Genomic DNA, 19,386 nt, shown 5'->3' with positions numbered 1-19,386 from the left:
AAACAAAACGATCATATGACTAATGTAAAATATATAATTAGAGTTGCAAAGAGCTGCATGAGTCAAAATAAATAAATTATATAAAGTCATGATTTATGTCGAATTTTACATACGTGCTATATTGTAGCTATGTTTATAACTGAAATAACTGCGATACGTTTGATATATAATATATATATATATATATATATATATATATATATATATATATATATATATATATATATATATATATATATATATATATATATATATATATATATATATATGTGTGTGTGTGTGTGTGTGTGTGTGTGAGTATATATATATATATATATATATATATATATATATATATATATATATATATATATATATATATATATATATATATATATATATATATATATATATATTCAAAACTTATGACAGATGGCAATATCTGTGTGGAGCGATCAGCTTAGATGCAGTAGGATTTTGTGGCTTTTCACTGTACCATGAGTCGTCTCTAGAGGTATCTATATTGTCGTGCCACTGGATTTAAACATGTATGGTTGAGAGTGTGATGGTGAGACTTTGCCACTTTATTCCTGAATTTCAACTCAAGCACAAGTCATGACATGATTATTCTCATCTTCGAGACTGGCAATGGGTGACAGATAAAGATGCATGCATGAAACGAATGGCAACTGTAGCTGCAGACATGCTCACACGTGTTTAAGGGTAAATGAACATAGGCAGCAATGTCACTCGGCATTGAGGAAGGGACTGAGCATCCCCTGTTATTACTGCATTGCTCATAACCGTAGCTAGAGGAAAAGTCTGGAAAATGTGCCCTAAATGTTTCCTATTTCATCTTACCCATGGTCAATTAACCACGGGTGAGTGTGATACCAGCTTGGGTGTGCAACATCTAACAAGTAGACAATGCTGACGAAACTCACCATCTGTCTGGAATGTACTCACACTAATGGAAAGTACATGAAAATATGGACAGGAGGTAACAACAGCTCAAATGGGCAGCAAATTGGCCTGAATGATTAGTTAAGAGCCCTGAGTGAAATTGTCCTTGCTTAATAAGGACAAATCATCTCAGCAGGAACAAATTGCACCTGCATTTGGAGTGGACAAAGTAACGAAGAGCGAAGTGAAGCATGTTTTGTTCTTGTCATCAAATCATCATAAACCAACAAGCTCAAGTATTTTTTAAAGTTCGTTAATGACAGATTAATGTAGAGTAGTCAGCCATTGTATGAACGAAAGACATTCAAATAAAATGAGTTCATATACATTCACCCTTATCAACCCAGGTGAGTACAATACCCAATTTGGTGAAGACATAGAGTCTTTTACCGCAGCAAGTACTGAATGCAGAGGATAATCCTTCTTGTTGACTTCAATGCTAGAGTTAGTACAGATCTCCCGATAAGGCCAGGTTTCATTGGCAAATAATACCTTAGGCAACGGAACAAAAATAGACTTGTCCCACTGAGGACACGGGCTGAACACGAACTCCTAATCATCAACAGCCCTCTGATTGCCAAACAGCAACAAGACGACATGGATGCACCCACACTCCCAAAACTGAAAACTCATTAGTTAACTCATCCTCAGGACAAGCCACAAGTATGATGTCCGAATTACGAAGGCGTTGAGATTTGTCCCATGCAGAACTGACTACATGCTCGTATCTCCAGCTTCAATATCCACGGGCAATCTAGCATGTCCACAACGGAGTATTGTGCTCAAAACGATCAAAGTCTCTAAATTGAAACAGGAGTGTGTGAAAAATGAATTTGTTAGAATAAACAATTGTGTTACCATGTAGACAAAATTGATGCTAACTCCGAGAACGTGAAAGAAATCAGGTCATCCTTCAGTAAATGGTGTATTCACCTGCATCCAATCCCACATGACTTAAGTTACGTAAACACCGAAAATGGGCTCATAAGAACAATTTTGCAATACAGGGACTACTCAGTGAGGAACATATGCTACAGAGTGCACGTTTACAGGACTTCACTCCATCACATAAGAACGCGACCTTTAGCAACAAAACGAGGACTGTTCAATTCAATCTCAGCAAGTTGCAAGACTGATGGTAAGTAGTAAAGCAGAGGAAATCATGTTCTACGCAGACATGATTGCCATAAAGAACTTAAAATATCTTGGATTGACATGAGATACCAGACTTATGACAGGTTATTCAGTCTGAGGAGACTACATGTAAAGTCACGTTTTACTCAGTGAGTGGTCATGATCTACACTTTTCTAGTATATTTCGCGCATATTTACCTAATCATGATACCTTAGGAGTACTGCCACCACCTCGCAAATGCATCGTCTAAGGTTAAAACGTTTAACTAACAAGCTAAACGTGTTCTGCCCACCTAGGTGGTGGTCATGGAGAGAGATCTCCCCGTGAAGCAGGGATTGGTGCCCAGTTCCATATTAGAGTGGAGTGCACGATCTCTATAACCGCGTGAAAACTGAGTCTATATATAGTAAGACTGGGGAATAACTCGGGAAGAAACATATTGTACTAGGCAAAATACTTTCTTCTTGTATTACCTTACCAAATCGTACTACCTTATGAGAATAGGTAAGGCGTGAAGAAGGATAAGCCCCATTACCTCCGAGATGCCATCTCAGGTCTTCTTATGAATGTGAGACAGCTTTTTGATAACCCGACTGGAGAAGACGCCACAAGTCGTGAACCAACTTCAAAGAAGGAAAGGTTTCCATCCCGCAAATCCAGCATCAATCTTCAAGACACGTCTCATGAAACCGTCGAACGACTTGGAAAGTCGACCTCTTGCAATACGGCTATTGGTCATTCAAGATGGAGCTATACTAATTGGGACGAAATATCTCCAAGATAACCAAAAAGAGAACGCCTACCCCATCTTCATTCTACGAATTGGATAATGCCAGTTAGATACCAGTTTCGGTCAAATGCTATGCTTGTGGCAACTGCTCTAACCTCGTGAGCGGGAATACGTAATAAATTCACTGGAATAGGTATTATTTCTCGATATGCAGAGCGAATAACCCACTAAATCCAGGATGAAAAGATATGTGCTGAAATATATATTTGTTCCTGTTTTGAGAAGTAAATATGAACAGGATCTTGCAGGACGCAGCTGCTCTGGCATTTTAAGATATCACTTCAAAGCTCGTACTTGATCTTTCTTGCAGGTGGACTTGAGTAGGAATGTCCAGAGTAGACACAGATTTCTTTTAAAGAGTATAGTTACCTACCGACTGGAGCCTGTTCTTGGTAATGAAGGTTGTCTTGTCAAAATTGTATGTACTTTGGGATCACCAGTAATGCAAGTACTTCTCTGATTCTGACTGCCGTCGCAACATGCAAACGACGAAGCAGGTCTTGTATGAAAGAGGAGTGAATTTTGCATTTGCAATGGGGGAGGGGCGGCATCATATGCGATACTTATGTCATTTTGGAATTATAAATAGATCGGTCCACCATAAAATATATTGATGAGTATCCGTGCCGACTGCCAGAGAATCAGCGAGAGGCAGGACTTTTACGGTAGATGAACTAAGTAATCTCTTTAGGGCAGTTTCAACTAGGTTAAAATATCCCATGCAAAGTCAACTTGGGCAAGTGTCCATTGCCTTTGGCCAGGTGAATTCCAAACCAATTGAAGATAATACATGTCTTAATTCGTTCAATATCCTCCCTTCTGTAGCAGCAAACGGTGCTAGACGGTAAGGCACTGTACGTTTAACTGCGATGGGTAGTAGTTTTTTTATCGAAGAAACCAGTAAGTTATCTATTATGAAATGGATGTCTCCATTAGAACAATACTCTGTTGGGTACCATTGAGATTATATTCCATTGTCTTCCTATATTGACCCGGTTGTATAATTATCCTGTTCATAATACAAGGTGTTTAATGTGTATAAATTTGGCCACTCCAAGTTATTGGAAGTAGCAATGTGCCAGATAGATAGGCCAGGATTGGTGTGACATGGGATGGACTGTTAGAATTCCAACTTACCACTAATGGTCTTCAGTAGTCGATCCCATCAACCATATTATCGTATTAAACTGAGGGAAATAAAGGCCATTCGGTTAGAAGGAGTCTGCCAATACATTAGCCAGCCAAGGATATGTCGAACAGTAACCTGAATATTTAGGACAGAAAGATCCGATGCCTTGTTCCTCTTTGCTGTTTGAGATCAGTCAGCACAATTTTTCAGGCAGAATGAGAATTATATTCTCTTGTAGGTTCGCCAGCCACCAATTACAAGCCTTCCGAAACGGCATCCATTGTGATATAGATACATAAATAATGATCCTTAAATGGCCATGCTCCTATGCCAGTCCAAACAGGTAGGAGACTTGCTCCCCCAGCCCCATGAAGTTGCACCATTAGTGATAGTGATTGCCGGAGAATACCTTTGCAGAGGTATCGGGATTAAAATTCGTCGTGACGCAACTGGAAATGTTTGCCGACTGAGAGAATTGGTCCAATTATCAAGGTTTAGTCTCAGCTTGGACCACGTACCCATTATTATGTGATCCCAATAAACAATTAAGGACTGAAACGTCCGCTGCCGTAATAAACAAAAAACTCGGCCGGTGAATAAATATTCTAACAGAAGGGTTGCCCCAAATAAGCATATAACTGGAAATCTGACCTGTACTTTTCAGACCAGAGAAGAAACTAAACAGTATTATAAATGTTTTCTATATTTCCCACAAAGCCTGCATATAACAAAGGAACTGAAAAACCATAACACGTAGCTGCTACAATATCCATTATAACTAAGATTTTTGTAGGAATAGGCCCAAAGACGTTCTTCAAAAGTAATAAAGTGTCACACATAGGACAATGAAGAGTTTTCAGATGGCCTAATGAAGGCAATGATGCGTTAATATATAATATCAGTTCACAATGTTACCAACAGGAAGTTTCTTAATGACGGCCTTTACAGAAAAATTCAGTGAAGCTTGGACTTAAGACGCTAAATGCATCGCTATTGCTTAGCTCTGTCGTAGCGGACGTTATACACATTCTAAGAGTTTTCAATAGCCTAATATAGACTCGCCTGGCACATATATATTCAACTCATGGTTAAAACAAGTGTGAAGCCGCATAGGCTGTCCGCCTAAGTACTTACATAAAATCTAATGACGGCAAAGTGATTTTAGTTATAACACCAGAACTCTGTCGTCTTAGGAAGAAAGAAACAGATGGAAATACAGAATGGGAACACTTCCATTTGAACTGAAAACTATTTCAACTTATAAGTGCAGAGCTTCCAGTAACTTAGAGGCGAATTGTGCGAGGTCCGTCATGGAGAGAACGTCCAGCATTGTTCGAGCGGAAGTAGTAACTAAGATATTCATGCGATTTGGTGCCTATCCCTATACCAACGACCGCCACTTAGGTGGGTAGATAATTTGTAGGTTTTTAGCTACAGTTTTACAACCAATGAGTGCTGAACTTGCAAGATAATCTTGGTTCTAGCAGCAGAGAGGGTGAACCCACCGCATTTTAGAAATGTCCAAAGGCCGAAATAAACCTTCGTTTAAATGGCGTAAATAACGTTAAAGTCGACATAATCCGACCAGGCGGAGGCTCCTCTAACTGGGTTAGTTTATTTGTATTTGTTATTTTATTTCTTAACTGAAAATATAAATGTATACTCGTATATTTTAAAATAAACCAACATGTGGTCGACACCCTCTCTGCTGCTACAATTAAATCATTATCATATAAATGATGCCACCAGCTAAATAATCTTATACAGCTAGATAAGTTCGAGAACAACTAGAAGCAATAAAGAAATTTCTTCCTGTTCGTGATTATCTTAGACGAAAACTTCAAGAACATCAAGAATCTGAAGTTGAATATGCAGAAGGTACAGACAAGTTATTTAAGCCTATTACAAAGGTAACTGAAAGATATGCAGAAGCTACTGAAGGTCTTCTTCCGACGTTAAAACAAACTGCTGAGCAAACGAAAAAATAGCAAAAAGAACTAAACAAACAAGATATATTTTACAAGATGTTCAAACTGGAATAACTCCCGCTCATCCACAACAGGATGAAGATATTGACGAGGAAGAAACAACGTCAAAGAATGGTAGGAATAGAGTTAGTTTTGTAGAAAAATTTACTGAGAACAATATACAAGAAATAAGAAAAACGAGTTTTTCCAAAAGAGATAACAAATTTAAACCAGAATATGTTAAGGGTGTAATTGGATTTTTTGTATGCATTAAGATAGAACTCAAGTAGATAACACCAGTAAAAAAAAAACAGTAAAATTGGAGAGTATATTTGATCCGGAATTTCCCCAATAGACTAGAGGTAGTCTATATAAAACAGTAGTTATTGCTGCACGTGGATATGACAAAAAATAAAAGTATGTAAAGGTCAATTTCATTAAAAGCAGAAAACCTGAACTTTGGGTTAAAGAAATATATGTTGTTTTTAAAGATTTATCTTTTGTCAAAAACAATGATCCAGGTTTACTTGAATTTCAACAAAAAGGAAAAGATATAAAATATTCTCTTGGATAAACAGATCCAAATAAAGAATATATTTTTCCTAGTATCTTTAGAGAACCTGATTCAGACGCTAATGTAGGCGGCCTCCTGATTACATCAGGACAAAGTGGTCTTTTCGATTGCCTTAAAAATATTCTTGCCGATTTTGATCGCTTAGAAATTCTAATTGGAGGAAAACGCGCAGGAAATAATTATCCAGAAATTATTAATGATATATCTGATATTTGTCGAAGATTACTTACCGGCGATATCGTGGATATTGATGTTTGATAGCGATTAAGATCCCTACGATTAAGATCGCTGATTAGATAAATGAATAAGAAAAAAAATTATCCTACACAATGATCAACGTGGGCCGATCGGAATCGCTGTTGTTGTTCAAGGTTTATTTGCGAGGATAGCTCTAAAAGCAATACCGATTGCAAAACAAATTAGGAATGAAAGCTATTGACGTTGTTAGTAATAAAAGTATTGGTGCTGTTGGTGCCTTGATAAATCGAGGTGCCGGTAAAGCATTTTTGGCGATTAATACGAAGAAAACCTCAACTAGTAAAACTGGCCAGCACTGAAATTATGCCTGGAAATATCAGTAAAAATAATAAATCAAGCTGCAAATTAAATTCTGGCAGAGTTAGCTGCACATGAAGTCGCTCATACAAAATTAACTAATGAAATTATGCCGACAAGTACAAATTTTAATTTTGGAAGTGGAATTTCTCGAAGTGGAACTTCTCAAAGTGGTCTTCGTGTTAGATGAACCGGTGGTTCATGGAGGCATTCCTAATTACGACTTAGGTTTTGCTATACGTAAATTAGTGTTAAAAGATGGTCGTAGAAGATTTTCATGCGCGATTCAATTATCACACATCTTTGGATTTTGTAGAAATATCAGCACAGTTATCTTTGGAGCGACTCATACGGTTGTACTTGTGAGAAGGGTCACGATAATAATGGTATTTGGCGACAAGCCGCCGTTGCTGCTGATAAAGTAATATTGACAAAACTTTCACTATGGATACCAGTAATGATAGTAACAATTGCTGAAGAACGAAACTTACTCTCTTTTATGGATTCAGGTGGTGAATCATTGTTATCATGGTTAACAATAACCACAAATAGCAATGAGAGTAATATTGACTGTTTATTTACATGGCATATTGCATCGCAAAAAAGAGTTTATGCCCCAAGGCATATATTTATCACGCTACAAAATGCTGATCGATTAAATAGTCCAGAACGGAGTCATATGATATTTGACACACTTGCAGTTAGTGCAGTTTCTTTACGGATAAACGGACATCAAGAACCATCAAAAGATATATTATCGTTTAATGACATTTATGGGTCGTGATCAAAATATACATACCGGTTTACAAATACCACTGTTCGATATTAGAACTTTATATCCGATTTATTACTTTTCACTGGAACATCTTGATTTATCTAGATAATCTGTTGTTGATATTAATTTTCGAGCTCGTGTAAATCCAGGAGGTGCTGATTATAGAGCGATCGCTGCTATACTCAGTGATGATTCGATGTTATTTGAAGGTGTTGGTGGACGAATGAGAGTCCCAGTAGAACATATGTAACGAATAATATGTTCTTAAATCACGCACATATTTAATAATGTCATATCATCATGTTAGTGTCAGTCTGACTCCTGGTCAGGTTCGAAAGATTCAATTAGCATTAAAAAGGAATGTTGGAACAAGAATATCATTACAATCAAACCAAACCTCACCAGGTCCAAATAAACATTCACTGTCAGAACGTCAAATTAAGCGCTTTAATAAAGCTAAACAATCAAAGACAGGTGTTCAACTTAGCCTTTCTGCGGGTGCCATCAAAAATATTGTTAAGACAGGTGGTATATTTCCACTTCTTGTAGCTATTCTAGACTTAATTGCCGCATCCGCAGACCTGCCGTTGCAAAAGCAACCGCATTAGGTGCTATTGGAAGCGCTGCTGGAATGGCATTAAAGAAAGCAACAGGAAAAGGAATTTTAAAAAAAGGACGCGGTCTAAGATTACCAGGAGCAAGATACGGACGTAGTCTGAGATTTCCACTAACAGTTCGTTAGACGCAAAGCGTCTTCTACCCATGTCAAATGCTCATTTACTTGATTCTTTTTAAAAAATTCAATATAAAAATTCAGAGGTGTTTTCATGCGCGATCAGTTGCCACATCAACCAAATAATACCTTGACTGGCATCATTAATATAGATGTAAGTTCTCGCCGCGGTACTCACTGGGTTGCATACGCGTTTGATGCACGTGGAATTGTTTATTTTGATTCGTAAGGGTTAGCTCCACCAAAATAATTTATAAATTACGTAAAGACAATAAAATCTCAGGCGTTTTCAACGCCTATCTGGTATTCAAAATTACCAACACAAACAATGACAGATCCGCCAATCTGCGGCCGTGACGCAATTGCTGTACTTTACTCTATATCATCATCGTCAAGGCCACCTCATAAGGTCGTGCACGATTATAAAAGTTCGAGATTTGAAAATCGTACAATTTAAAAATACTGATTTAAATAGATTTTGTAATGGTATATATTTACGGAAGATCTTTTACCAAGCGCAAGAAAAAATTGACGACATTGATATGTCAAAATAGGCGACTAAAAATGAACTTGTTGATATTATGAATCTTTCTGGAGTTGACCGGGTGAAAAAGCGACGAATTTTGACTAAAATATTGGATTTGTCAAAGAAAATCTACAACAAAGTTATATTTAAAATCAAAGATTTTTAAAATATATCTGAATAAATTTAAATTTAAATTGTTAAAATCTACGATTGTTAAAATCAAAAACTTTTAAAATCAAAGCTTTTAAAATAAATATTAAACGTGTTCCGTGACAGGGACCCCAGTTTCACGATGGATCGTTTCACGATGGTCCGTTTTCATGACGTAATCTTTCTTAATTGTCTGATACGAGTGTTACTGGTCGTAAGATATATCTAATATAATTTTTTCAATCGCGCTTGTGAGAAATACAAATTTTTCTACTTTTATTTCTTTGACCATAGTCAGCGATTGAAACATTGATTGCTGGATTTGTTAATAAACTAGTATTCTCGTGGTAATGTATATCTATCTTCAGATTTACGTTCTTCTAATGATTCAAAAGCATTTGATATTTTTATGCCGTCATGTTTTAATTTTTTTTTTCAGAAATAATAGCGTTAATATTTTCATAGTTCGTTATACAGTATATAACATATACATATATATATGGAAAATATATATAAAAAAACTACTTACACAACACAACACCCATGTGAACTCCTAGATTGTAAGACGATATTCTAGAAAGTTCAGAGGGTACGAAATATATACAATATCAGATCTGACGAAACAACATTAACTTAATTATCTGATCATATGGACTGCACAACATTTAACTAAATTCTAAGAAATGCACAACATCAATTTAAAAAACTTATCCTATGTACAACACAACATACAATTTTATCTAACTTAATTATGTAGGCTGCACAGTACATATATGGAGCCTTCTCTACGCTCAATGCATGCGCACCTCCACCACAAAAATCATCCCATGGAGAGTGCAAAAGGGAACCCACCACATCGTGAATGGGAGAGTGTGCTTGTCCGATGAATGTCGAGCAATCCTGGAGGACCCCCCAGTGATATAAGGAGTTCTCTAATATATTAGCTAAATAATACTCAGAAATCCAAATCAAGGTCACGCAATTGGCGGGGCTTATTTGATGTTTGTATTTTCATTTCATATTATTTATTATCGCTGAGAAAATCTACATGAAGCATGAAACGTGGTAGATTCATAAAACAAAAGATAATGTTTCTTAAAAAAGAAAGAAACAACCCAATGAGAAATAAAATTGAAAATAGTGGTAAAATACAACAAACAAAAAATTATTTAATATCTATCTAGTCATGACACAGTCGTGATGGAGTTATTGCCCTTGATAGTCGAGGATCATATTAGTCCAATGACTGTAATTGACGCTAAGTTTCTCTGTCTTACAATAAGTTATATTCTGAAGTGAGATACCGAAAAGCTATTTTATGTTTCTTTTGCTTTGAAATACCGATTTGGTTATATTCAGCAACAGGGCGGAGTGAAAAACAACGCAAAAAAATATTATTTAATTCAGCAGCGAATGCAATAAAGGGAGATAACTCTAATCACGTAACGTGTCCTTGACAGAGTTATCTCCCTTGGAACTTCAGATTTATCGATGCATAATACAAAATATATAGTAATTAGTAGATATCTTTCCAAAAACTTTTTTCTGCTTATATTACTTTGAAAATGCCGATCTAGTAATATTATATGCAGCTTATTGTACACAACGTAATGAAATATTAAAATATTTTCCAGCTGAATTCATGGATTGAAATATTTTTTCTCTCACCACTCTCTATATTTACGGATTTAACCCCTCTCCTTGAATTTTTTGAATGGTTGCCAGGTCCACCACATGCAGAATTTTGGCTTTGTGTGACAGCTCGTAAATTAGACCAATGATTATAGAGTTTCTGTTTGTAAACATCATCAATCATATGACCATCTTCGATTAATCCATGATGACACTCGTACACAAATTTGTGACTAAGATATCTTTTTTGCAACAGTAAATATAAAATAGCGAGTATTTTCAACAGTACCGACTGGTTTTTTTGTTTTCGCTTGTTGATCTACAGTGCCTAATGGTACTATTACGTGATGCTTCGTATTTCTTTCTGATTCGATGTCTCTGAAACACATTTTCGTCCATTTTATATAATAATATTATTTGTCTAAATAAAAAACTTGTTTGAATCACTATTTTTAAAATTATGCGAGATAATCTGTTATATTTTTATAATTTTACCATTGACGCTGTCAATGTCATTGATTCTCAAGCCGTTGTTATTGTTTTTTATTATGATATCGCTTCAGCTCTCTACATTCTTTGCCACCACATTGCATACATAACTGCGTTTCTCCTCTACCAACAACACCACATCGTAAACACGGTTTTGGTCCATAACTCCCACTCTGCAGGCTTTGCAAATGTAATCCACAGAATTCATTTACAAAAGCTTTGTCACATGGAGTTGCAGAACCTATCTTTAACTAGTTACAATTATGTTTTGTTTGAATCATTATATATATATATATATATATATATATATATATATATATATATATATATATATATATATATATATATATATATATATATATATATATATATATATATATATATATATATATTGTCTTAATTATAATATGAAGAAATGTAAGAGATTGTCTGCAACTGAACCTTGAAAAACAAAGTTTCCTGAATCCAGATTTGATCTTGACAGAACAACCCCTGACTTACCTTGGCGAGCTCTGGCTGATCCGACAAAAACTCTGATTAAAATTATTCGTGACGCAATGAAATAATTGTCGCTTTTCTCGACAATCAATGATAATTTTTCGGGGTAAAATGTATTGTAGCTGTAGACGATACTTGGACCCTGTCCTTAATAATGAAATAATTGTTACGTTAAATAAAATGTCCAAACCAGGAATATTGACTGGAATTGACAAACCGTATTATGAGCGAGCGTATCCTGTGACTGCAGTTATTTTCGCATTATATCCGCTGAATGAAAAACCTAGCATTAGTGATCTCAAACAAAACAATTTTCCTCGTCCTTGACATTAAATTGTGTTGCCGAGCGAATTACATAACACTTCACAAACGCGATACAAGGAAATAAACTAACATATGTACGAGGATAAATAGATACAAATCGGCTAAATTAGTCAAGGATAAAGGACCTACAATAAACAATCTTGCTAAAATTCCCAATAAGGTAGAAACGATAACAGGAGAGATTTTACACGATTCGAAACATTAAAAAAAAGAGAGGAGCTCCGATAAATATCGTTGATCACAATGCTCATGCATGGACTTCTGCGGCGATATCAATTCCAGAAGACCGAACTGTTAAATTTTATAACGGTGATATGTTTGATTTTATTAAGGAAATAAGTAAGAAAGATCCTGTATCAGTATGGTTATTTCAAAGTTCCTATGGAAAATATGATCAATAGTTTTATTACGATATATGCTTGATTGTAAAATATTATTATCGTTGTCGGTCATTGAAGCAATTCTATCATATCGAAAACAAACCGAAGGTTGATTACCACACCTCGATAAATTTAGAAAGGAAAATATCAGAGAAAATTTACCTCATCTCAACGAATTTTTTAATAATATGTCCAATGTCAAAGATAAAAGTGAAGAAAAAGTTATGAAAGATGTTGGTAGAAAAATGATCGGTAAATTTACTCAAGGTGGATCATGTGATCATAAACGACATTGTACACGATTAATTAGTGATGACGCTCAGTTAGATTTTATAATTACCCGATACAACGAATAAAAATACGTTCATCAGTCAAGAAACAACTTTTTTGTCAGATGGATATAAATTAGGTACCATTGTTAGTTATACTGATGGTGAGTCACCGCAATTTACTCATTTAAGATCTTCAATCATCGCGTATGTTTCGATACATTTATTATCGATGATAAACAGATTTCCTGACACCGCAGTTAGAGTCGCCACAGATTCATTTTATATCGAAAGACCAAGGATCCTCATTTGGAATGAAATATGCACAGTATATAAAGATACATTAAAATATTTCTTGATTGGTTATTGTTGAAGAATACAACTATAATAATGTGTGACGATCATGGTCAACCACCATCTTTTCTTGGATTGTCTACACACAAATGGTTAAGGAGTTGTGTTGATTAATATGAAGAAATAACTGATGATCATAGAGCGCGTGATCCAGAATTAAATGAGTATAAGAAATTAATCAGACTAAAATAAAATAAAATTAAATGTGAAAAATTGCGCAAAATAATTTTAAAAACTCATGTTAACAACCTTTGGAATTATGGAGACCAGATGATTTGTTAGTTGCAACTAGCAAGATAGTTCGTGATACACTTCAAAAACAAATATTTTTGTTGCATAAGGAAAAGTTTCAAAGCTACCTGTACAATTGTGTTATCGACCAGCAGATACGTGACGGCAAAATATTGAAGCTGAAATTCCAGGATCGTGAGAAAAACAAAGTGTTTTACTAAATAATATTGTTGTAGTTCCTGTCAGTGTTGTTGAGAGTACATTAACTCCTGACTCCGACAAGGATAAATCTCCATGGACGCTAGGACATCCTATAACTTTTCATTCATCGCAAGGATTAACTATTGAGGATATTAATATTTGGATTATTGATGACAATATCGAATTGTCAAATTTAGTTTATCTTGCAGTTTTTAGAGTTAGGAGAATATCTCAGCTACCTAGGATTATCATACATTTTACAGAAAATCTCGAGGAAAACAACGACGTTGATGTTGATAAAATAAGAAAATAATTAGTCAGTTATAAACAATGTGATAAAAAATAATCGCAATTTTGATCTCGATGTTAAATTTATCATGACACTAAAAGAACAACAGAAAAATCATTGTAAAAGCTGTAACACGGTAAAGCTGTTGAACAATATTTTTAATAATCCAAGACAATTTGCCGTAGATAGAATTAATAATAGTCTTGGTCATACGCGCGAAAATGTAATGCTGACCTGTCTTGAGTGTTATCGACGTAGGGGTGCTAGTTAAGTGAATGCGGCGGTAATTGTGTGTCTTCAGGAATTACTTGTAATTGTCTACTTACAAATCCACGTTGAGGAGCAGCTGAAAGTCTATAGATTGCAAGTCTACCTGTAGATGTAACCACGCCAGAAATTGTATGTGTCGTTAAACTTCAAATAGGGTCAGTCGCTCTTATTTTTACCACATTCAAGACTACCAGGTTCATATATATATATATATATATATATATATATATATATATATATATATATATATATATATATATATATATATATATATATACCTGACAGTCACATTATTTAATAGTATTGTTTTGAAAATTCATGTCGTTGTATTGGTATATGTTTTTTGTGATTGCGCTAACGGGTTTCAAAGCAGTTCGAGTAATTTCATTATTTAATGCTGCAATTACACTTGGTAATCTTGCAACCCACTCGCGAAATCTTTAATGTTGAATTATTTCCTTCGCGTATTGATATCCAAATAAACGCTCAGCAAGAATTCTATTAAATCGTTCAACAATTTCCTGATCACGATCAATTATAGTATATCATCGCCTGAACTTGACATTATGTTTTTCCAACAGAGATGATACTGCACCAAGAAATTCTTTACCAGGATCAACCTGTAGCAACTGTGGCCATCGTAGACAACAAGGTCCAGATCCTCGTTGATAAATTCGTTCGAACGCCGAAGCAACTTCAGTTGCTGATTTAGTTGATAATGGTTCTGCTTCTTTATATCTACTTGCAACTTCAACGACAGTTAACGCGTATTTGTATGTTAATCGACGTCTTCCAATTTTTATAGTATCATGTGGTAAAAACAAAATATCTGCTTGATGAACTTCATTAGGAACTCCGACATCAAAATGTGCATGTGAAATCGTTTTAGGTGGTGGTAGTTAAATCTGCCTTATTGCATGTCGTGCTAACCACGCTGCATCAACACATCGTGTAACATTTGAAGCATCAGCGAATTTACAAATAACTGCTCTACCTTTCAAATATCCTTTTGGGCTATAATAAATCGATTCCATTATTTTATAATAATCGGTTGATTAATTACCGGCACGGGAAACATTTTATTTCCTAATAATAATTTACCTTTCATCGCAGATCTTATGAACCAATTAGATAATGATTCTTTTAAAGATTTATTTTTTATGGAATTTAACGAGTGAATCAACTTCACATCTGCAATATGTCTTTGCTGCAGATCTAGATTTTTATAGCTAAATCATGAACATAACATGCTTGATCAATCGCATTTATTGGATATTCACCAGGTCTTGATTGATCTCGCTCACGTCTGATATCAAGTCGAGTTCCAGGACCGCAATAATTATATCCAGGAAGGTATTTTCTCCATGGTATTTAGCCCTTGGAGTTCCTGGTAATTTTCCTAATGAAGCAGCAATATCACCACCAATTTTCCTTGACTTATCAAGAGAAATAACTTTATATTTTTGTACCACATCGCACACATGTTCCTGTGAGTGTTCGCTTCTTATCTTTTGTTATTATTGTTGCTTGCATACTTGTATGAGTATGTGCTCTACATCGAACACAATATAGATCCATATTATTTATTATATTTATAAAACATGGATATTATTGATTTCTCAGAGACACGAAAGCAAAAGCCAGGAAAGCATCATCCAGCGCTACCACATTCTATCAGAACAAAAATAATAGGTCCATCTGGAAGTGGTAAGACGCAATTATTACTTAATTTGACAATGAGATGGCTGAAATGGGATAAGTTTCGTTTAGTAGCTCCATCTGTAGATGATCAGCGATGCTACGAAGTGCTTAAAGAGTTTAATGAAAATGCAAAATTGTTGGACGAGGATGGTGATGATATAAATTTTGTCACCGATATTGATGCAGCATAATCTGTAGACGACCTTGATGGATTTATTAATAATTTAGTTGTATACGATGATGTCATGCTGGAAAAACAATCAAATCCAGCTAGAATATTTTCACGAGGCAGACACAAAAACACGGATGTGATTTATGTTACTCAACGATATACACAAATACCAAAAGTGATCAGAGACAATAGCAATATTTTAGTTGCATTTAATGGAGTTGATACACATACGTTGCGAAATATTCATCAAACCTGGTGTAGCGGCGACATGGATATAATTAAATATAAAGAATTATTTTCGCGAGCACAGTCAACCCCACACGGATTTATAACAATAAAATTACATGATCCTCGATCACGATATCGTATAAGTCTAGATAAAATCTTTGGTTAATAGCAGAAGAGAGGGTGGCGACCAAAGGTTGGTTTAATTTTAAAATATATGAGTATACATTTATATTTTCAGTTAAGGAAACAAAATTTAAAAAAAGAAACTAACCCAATTAGAGAATCCTCCGCATGGTCAGAATATGTTGATTTTAACGTTATTTACGCTATTTAATCGTTGTTGTTTTACGAAGGTTTATTTCGGTCTTTGGACCCTTCTAAAATGAGGTGGGTTCACCCTCTCTGCTGCTGTTCTCCTATTATGATTGTGTAACATATGCAAAGAAACAACAAGTTTTCACACCAAAATATTATGCATTTTTAAGAATAAGTTCTAATTGGGATTCCCATGTGTTATTGCTTCAACATTATTGAAATTTGCCATTGCTTACCTCATACAACTGGAAAGAGCCTAGAAGATCGTCTGAAGTATTAATGCCCACGACTTTGTCCATAATTGAGACAACGATCTCAATTTCTGCTTTGTGTAGTTCCACTTGTCTCGGATCAGTGGCTTTATTTAGTTCTGATATAACCTTGGAGACATTGATTTCCGTGACTGTTGAATCATTCCGAAGCACTTCAAACTGAGGTCAATAAAATACGACAGCTGATAGTATCAATGTTCCTCCAATACTATCACAAATTGTGTTTGCCCTTTGCCACAAGCATGATTAGAGTGTAACAATGGCATTAGAGTATGCATGTATATGTAAACAGTCTGTACATGAATGCATGCATATATACATACAATCATATATTATCGAACAAATATATAATGACACTTTTGGAGATACTTTCGAATTGTTTAATGTAATACTATCAATTTCCCAATATTAAAAATATAGCAAGCGCATACTCTTCCACCGTGCCGAGCCACTTTGATAAATTCTGTTATTAATCTAAATCTCAATGTTTTAATATCTTACGGCTCTACTTTGAGCGAAGGACATACCCCATACATATCGTAGTTAATACGGACCAAGTGACATAAACATGTAGTTAAAATCCTTTCGTACGTGGATAACCTAAATGTAGCATCTCACCCAACACAAATACAGCGATTCTGATAACATCACTTTAAAGACAACATTCAGAATACCATGATTGACAATGATGTTGATACATGCACTGAGTACACATCTGTATTTATCTAAAGTTTACACAATATTTTTTTTGCATTTCATGTTTGTTTAAATGTCCAAAGTTTATTACAAGATTCTATGTTTTAGCCACACGTTACATTTGTTAGTTTTCGATCTTGACTTATGTTACTTTATTAGCAAATTTCATGACGAAGCAATTTAAAATATGTTATTTTCATATTAAAATGCTTGCGTTATAATGAAGACAACTACACATAATTAAAACGTTTGAAACTACGTACTATATTATATTTCTTATCCTTCAAAATATAAATCAAAACATTATCACAACATGATTCCGCTTCCATTAGTACTGATAAATAATAGAATCCTTTTCCTAATTAAAAGATAGAATGTGACACTCATACAGTTAACTAAAATTAATACAAACATTCTAATTTAAAACTCTATTAACTCTTATTACGTTTGGACCAAATATTTCCTTCCTTGCAATAAGAATAAATAAATTACCTCATTATTCAGAAGGATAAACATCTTGTTCACACAGTCACCATAGTCTGGTTCGTCCCATGAACCACTGGCGCTACAGAATCTTGTGACATTGCCTTAGTCAAAATAACAAGGATTATTTCAATTGTTTCTGCCATTATTTTATAAAGCATACATTCCGTTAACGGCAAGCTTTACGCTAAAGCATTAGCAAGAGATTGTAAAGTATTGCTGGAGTCCAAATGAAAAATAAAATAAAGATAACATTAAAAGGTACATTTATGATTCTGCACACAAAGTAAAGTCACTTAAGAATATAAACTTATTATAGTACACACATTTAAGTATATATTGACACTAGGTTTTATTTTCTACTTTTAGCACTCAAACGATATTTAGGCATAATTGTTTTTTCGTATAATGGGACAAGTGAAAAAATGAAAAGAAACAGCTATTGATTAGATTAATCGTGGCTTACCTGCTCTATTAATTGCTTGTAAGTGTTAATAAAAACAGACTGATTAAATGGCTCTAATTATTTCCTGGAATTATTGGGTCATTTTAAATGCATAATGGTCTTTACATCATTGAATAAAGAAACAAAAGAAACTATTTGATGTGATCCCTTCTGATGACAGTGACATGAAATATTAGAAATATTCTGAAGAATGAAAACTAATACGTTTATCACAATTATATAATGCGAAAGTTACCGACAAATCCAGATGGGCAGGATTCCATAACACTAACGTTTCCATGGGTACGACTCCATGCAGTACCCTTGGAATCGGTATTGTCTTCGCAAGGGAGAATAGGAACTCTATCACTAGGGTACTCTGGAAGAAATATGAACTTCAAATTACTGGTAAAGAAATAATTAAATCTGGCATAATAAGGACGTGGTTCTAAGTTACTTTCAAACGTATTATCTCAAATGGTTTCTTGCTGCTTGAACTAAATGTCCTAATTGTTCTCATTGTTCTGACTTTTTACGACAATTTCAGGTCGTTGGTCAGAATAGAATTCAGAAAGCATTTGCTGTCATGACATTCTCTTAAAGATCTATCAAAATTAATGATCTAATTGGAATAACTGCGAAACAATATTTAGATAATGTTAAGTTGTAATGTTTACTTAAAATAGTTTACGGTCTGATGATTCTGGCAGATTGCAATTTTATGCTCTTGTCCGCTAATATCTGGGTGACCCTAATATGGTCTTACATATTAGAATCACTGCAATACCTTTGGATTGTTTCTACAACGAGGAAGTGGAATTCACTGTGTTATGTATATTTGATTTAATTTATATTTGATAT

General features: G+C 34.7%; 1 protein-coding gene across 2 annotated transcripts in view; it reads right to left on the bottom strand.

Annotated features, from left to right (window-relative positions):
• The window catches only part of LOC149774392 (adhesion G protein-coupled receptor L3-like), a 63,043-nt gene that overhangs the window by 23,793 nt on the left and 19,864 nt on the right, over positions 1-19,386 (bottom strand). For both annotated transcript variants that reach the window (XM_089945333.1, XM_089945334.1), the window contains 3 exons: positions 18,782-18,904; positions 18,090-18,184; positions 16,866-17,060 (listed from right to left, as the gene is read on the bottom strand). In XM_089945333.1, coding sequence (XP_089801459.1) covers positions 16,866-17,060; positions 18,090-18,184; positions 18,782-18,904 — 413 coding nt within the window. The remainder of the gene's footprint in view (positions 1-16,865; positions 17,061-18,089; positions 18,185-18,781; positions 18,905-19,386) is intronic.

The sequence above is a fragment of the Sinohyriopsis cumingii genome, unplaced genomic scaffold (assembly GCF_028554795.1).
Source record: "Sinohyriopsis cumingii isolate HCF-2022 unplaced genomic scaffold, ASM2855479v2 utg000233l, whole genome shotgun sequence".
Classification (NCBI taxonomy): domain Eukaryota; kingdom Metazoa; phylum Mollusca; class Bivalvia; order Unionida; family Unionidae; genus Sinohyriopsis; species Sinohyriopsis cumingii.
This window is presented reverse-complemented; position numbering and strand designations above follow the sequence as displayed.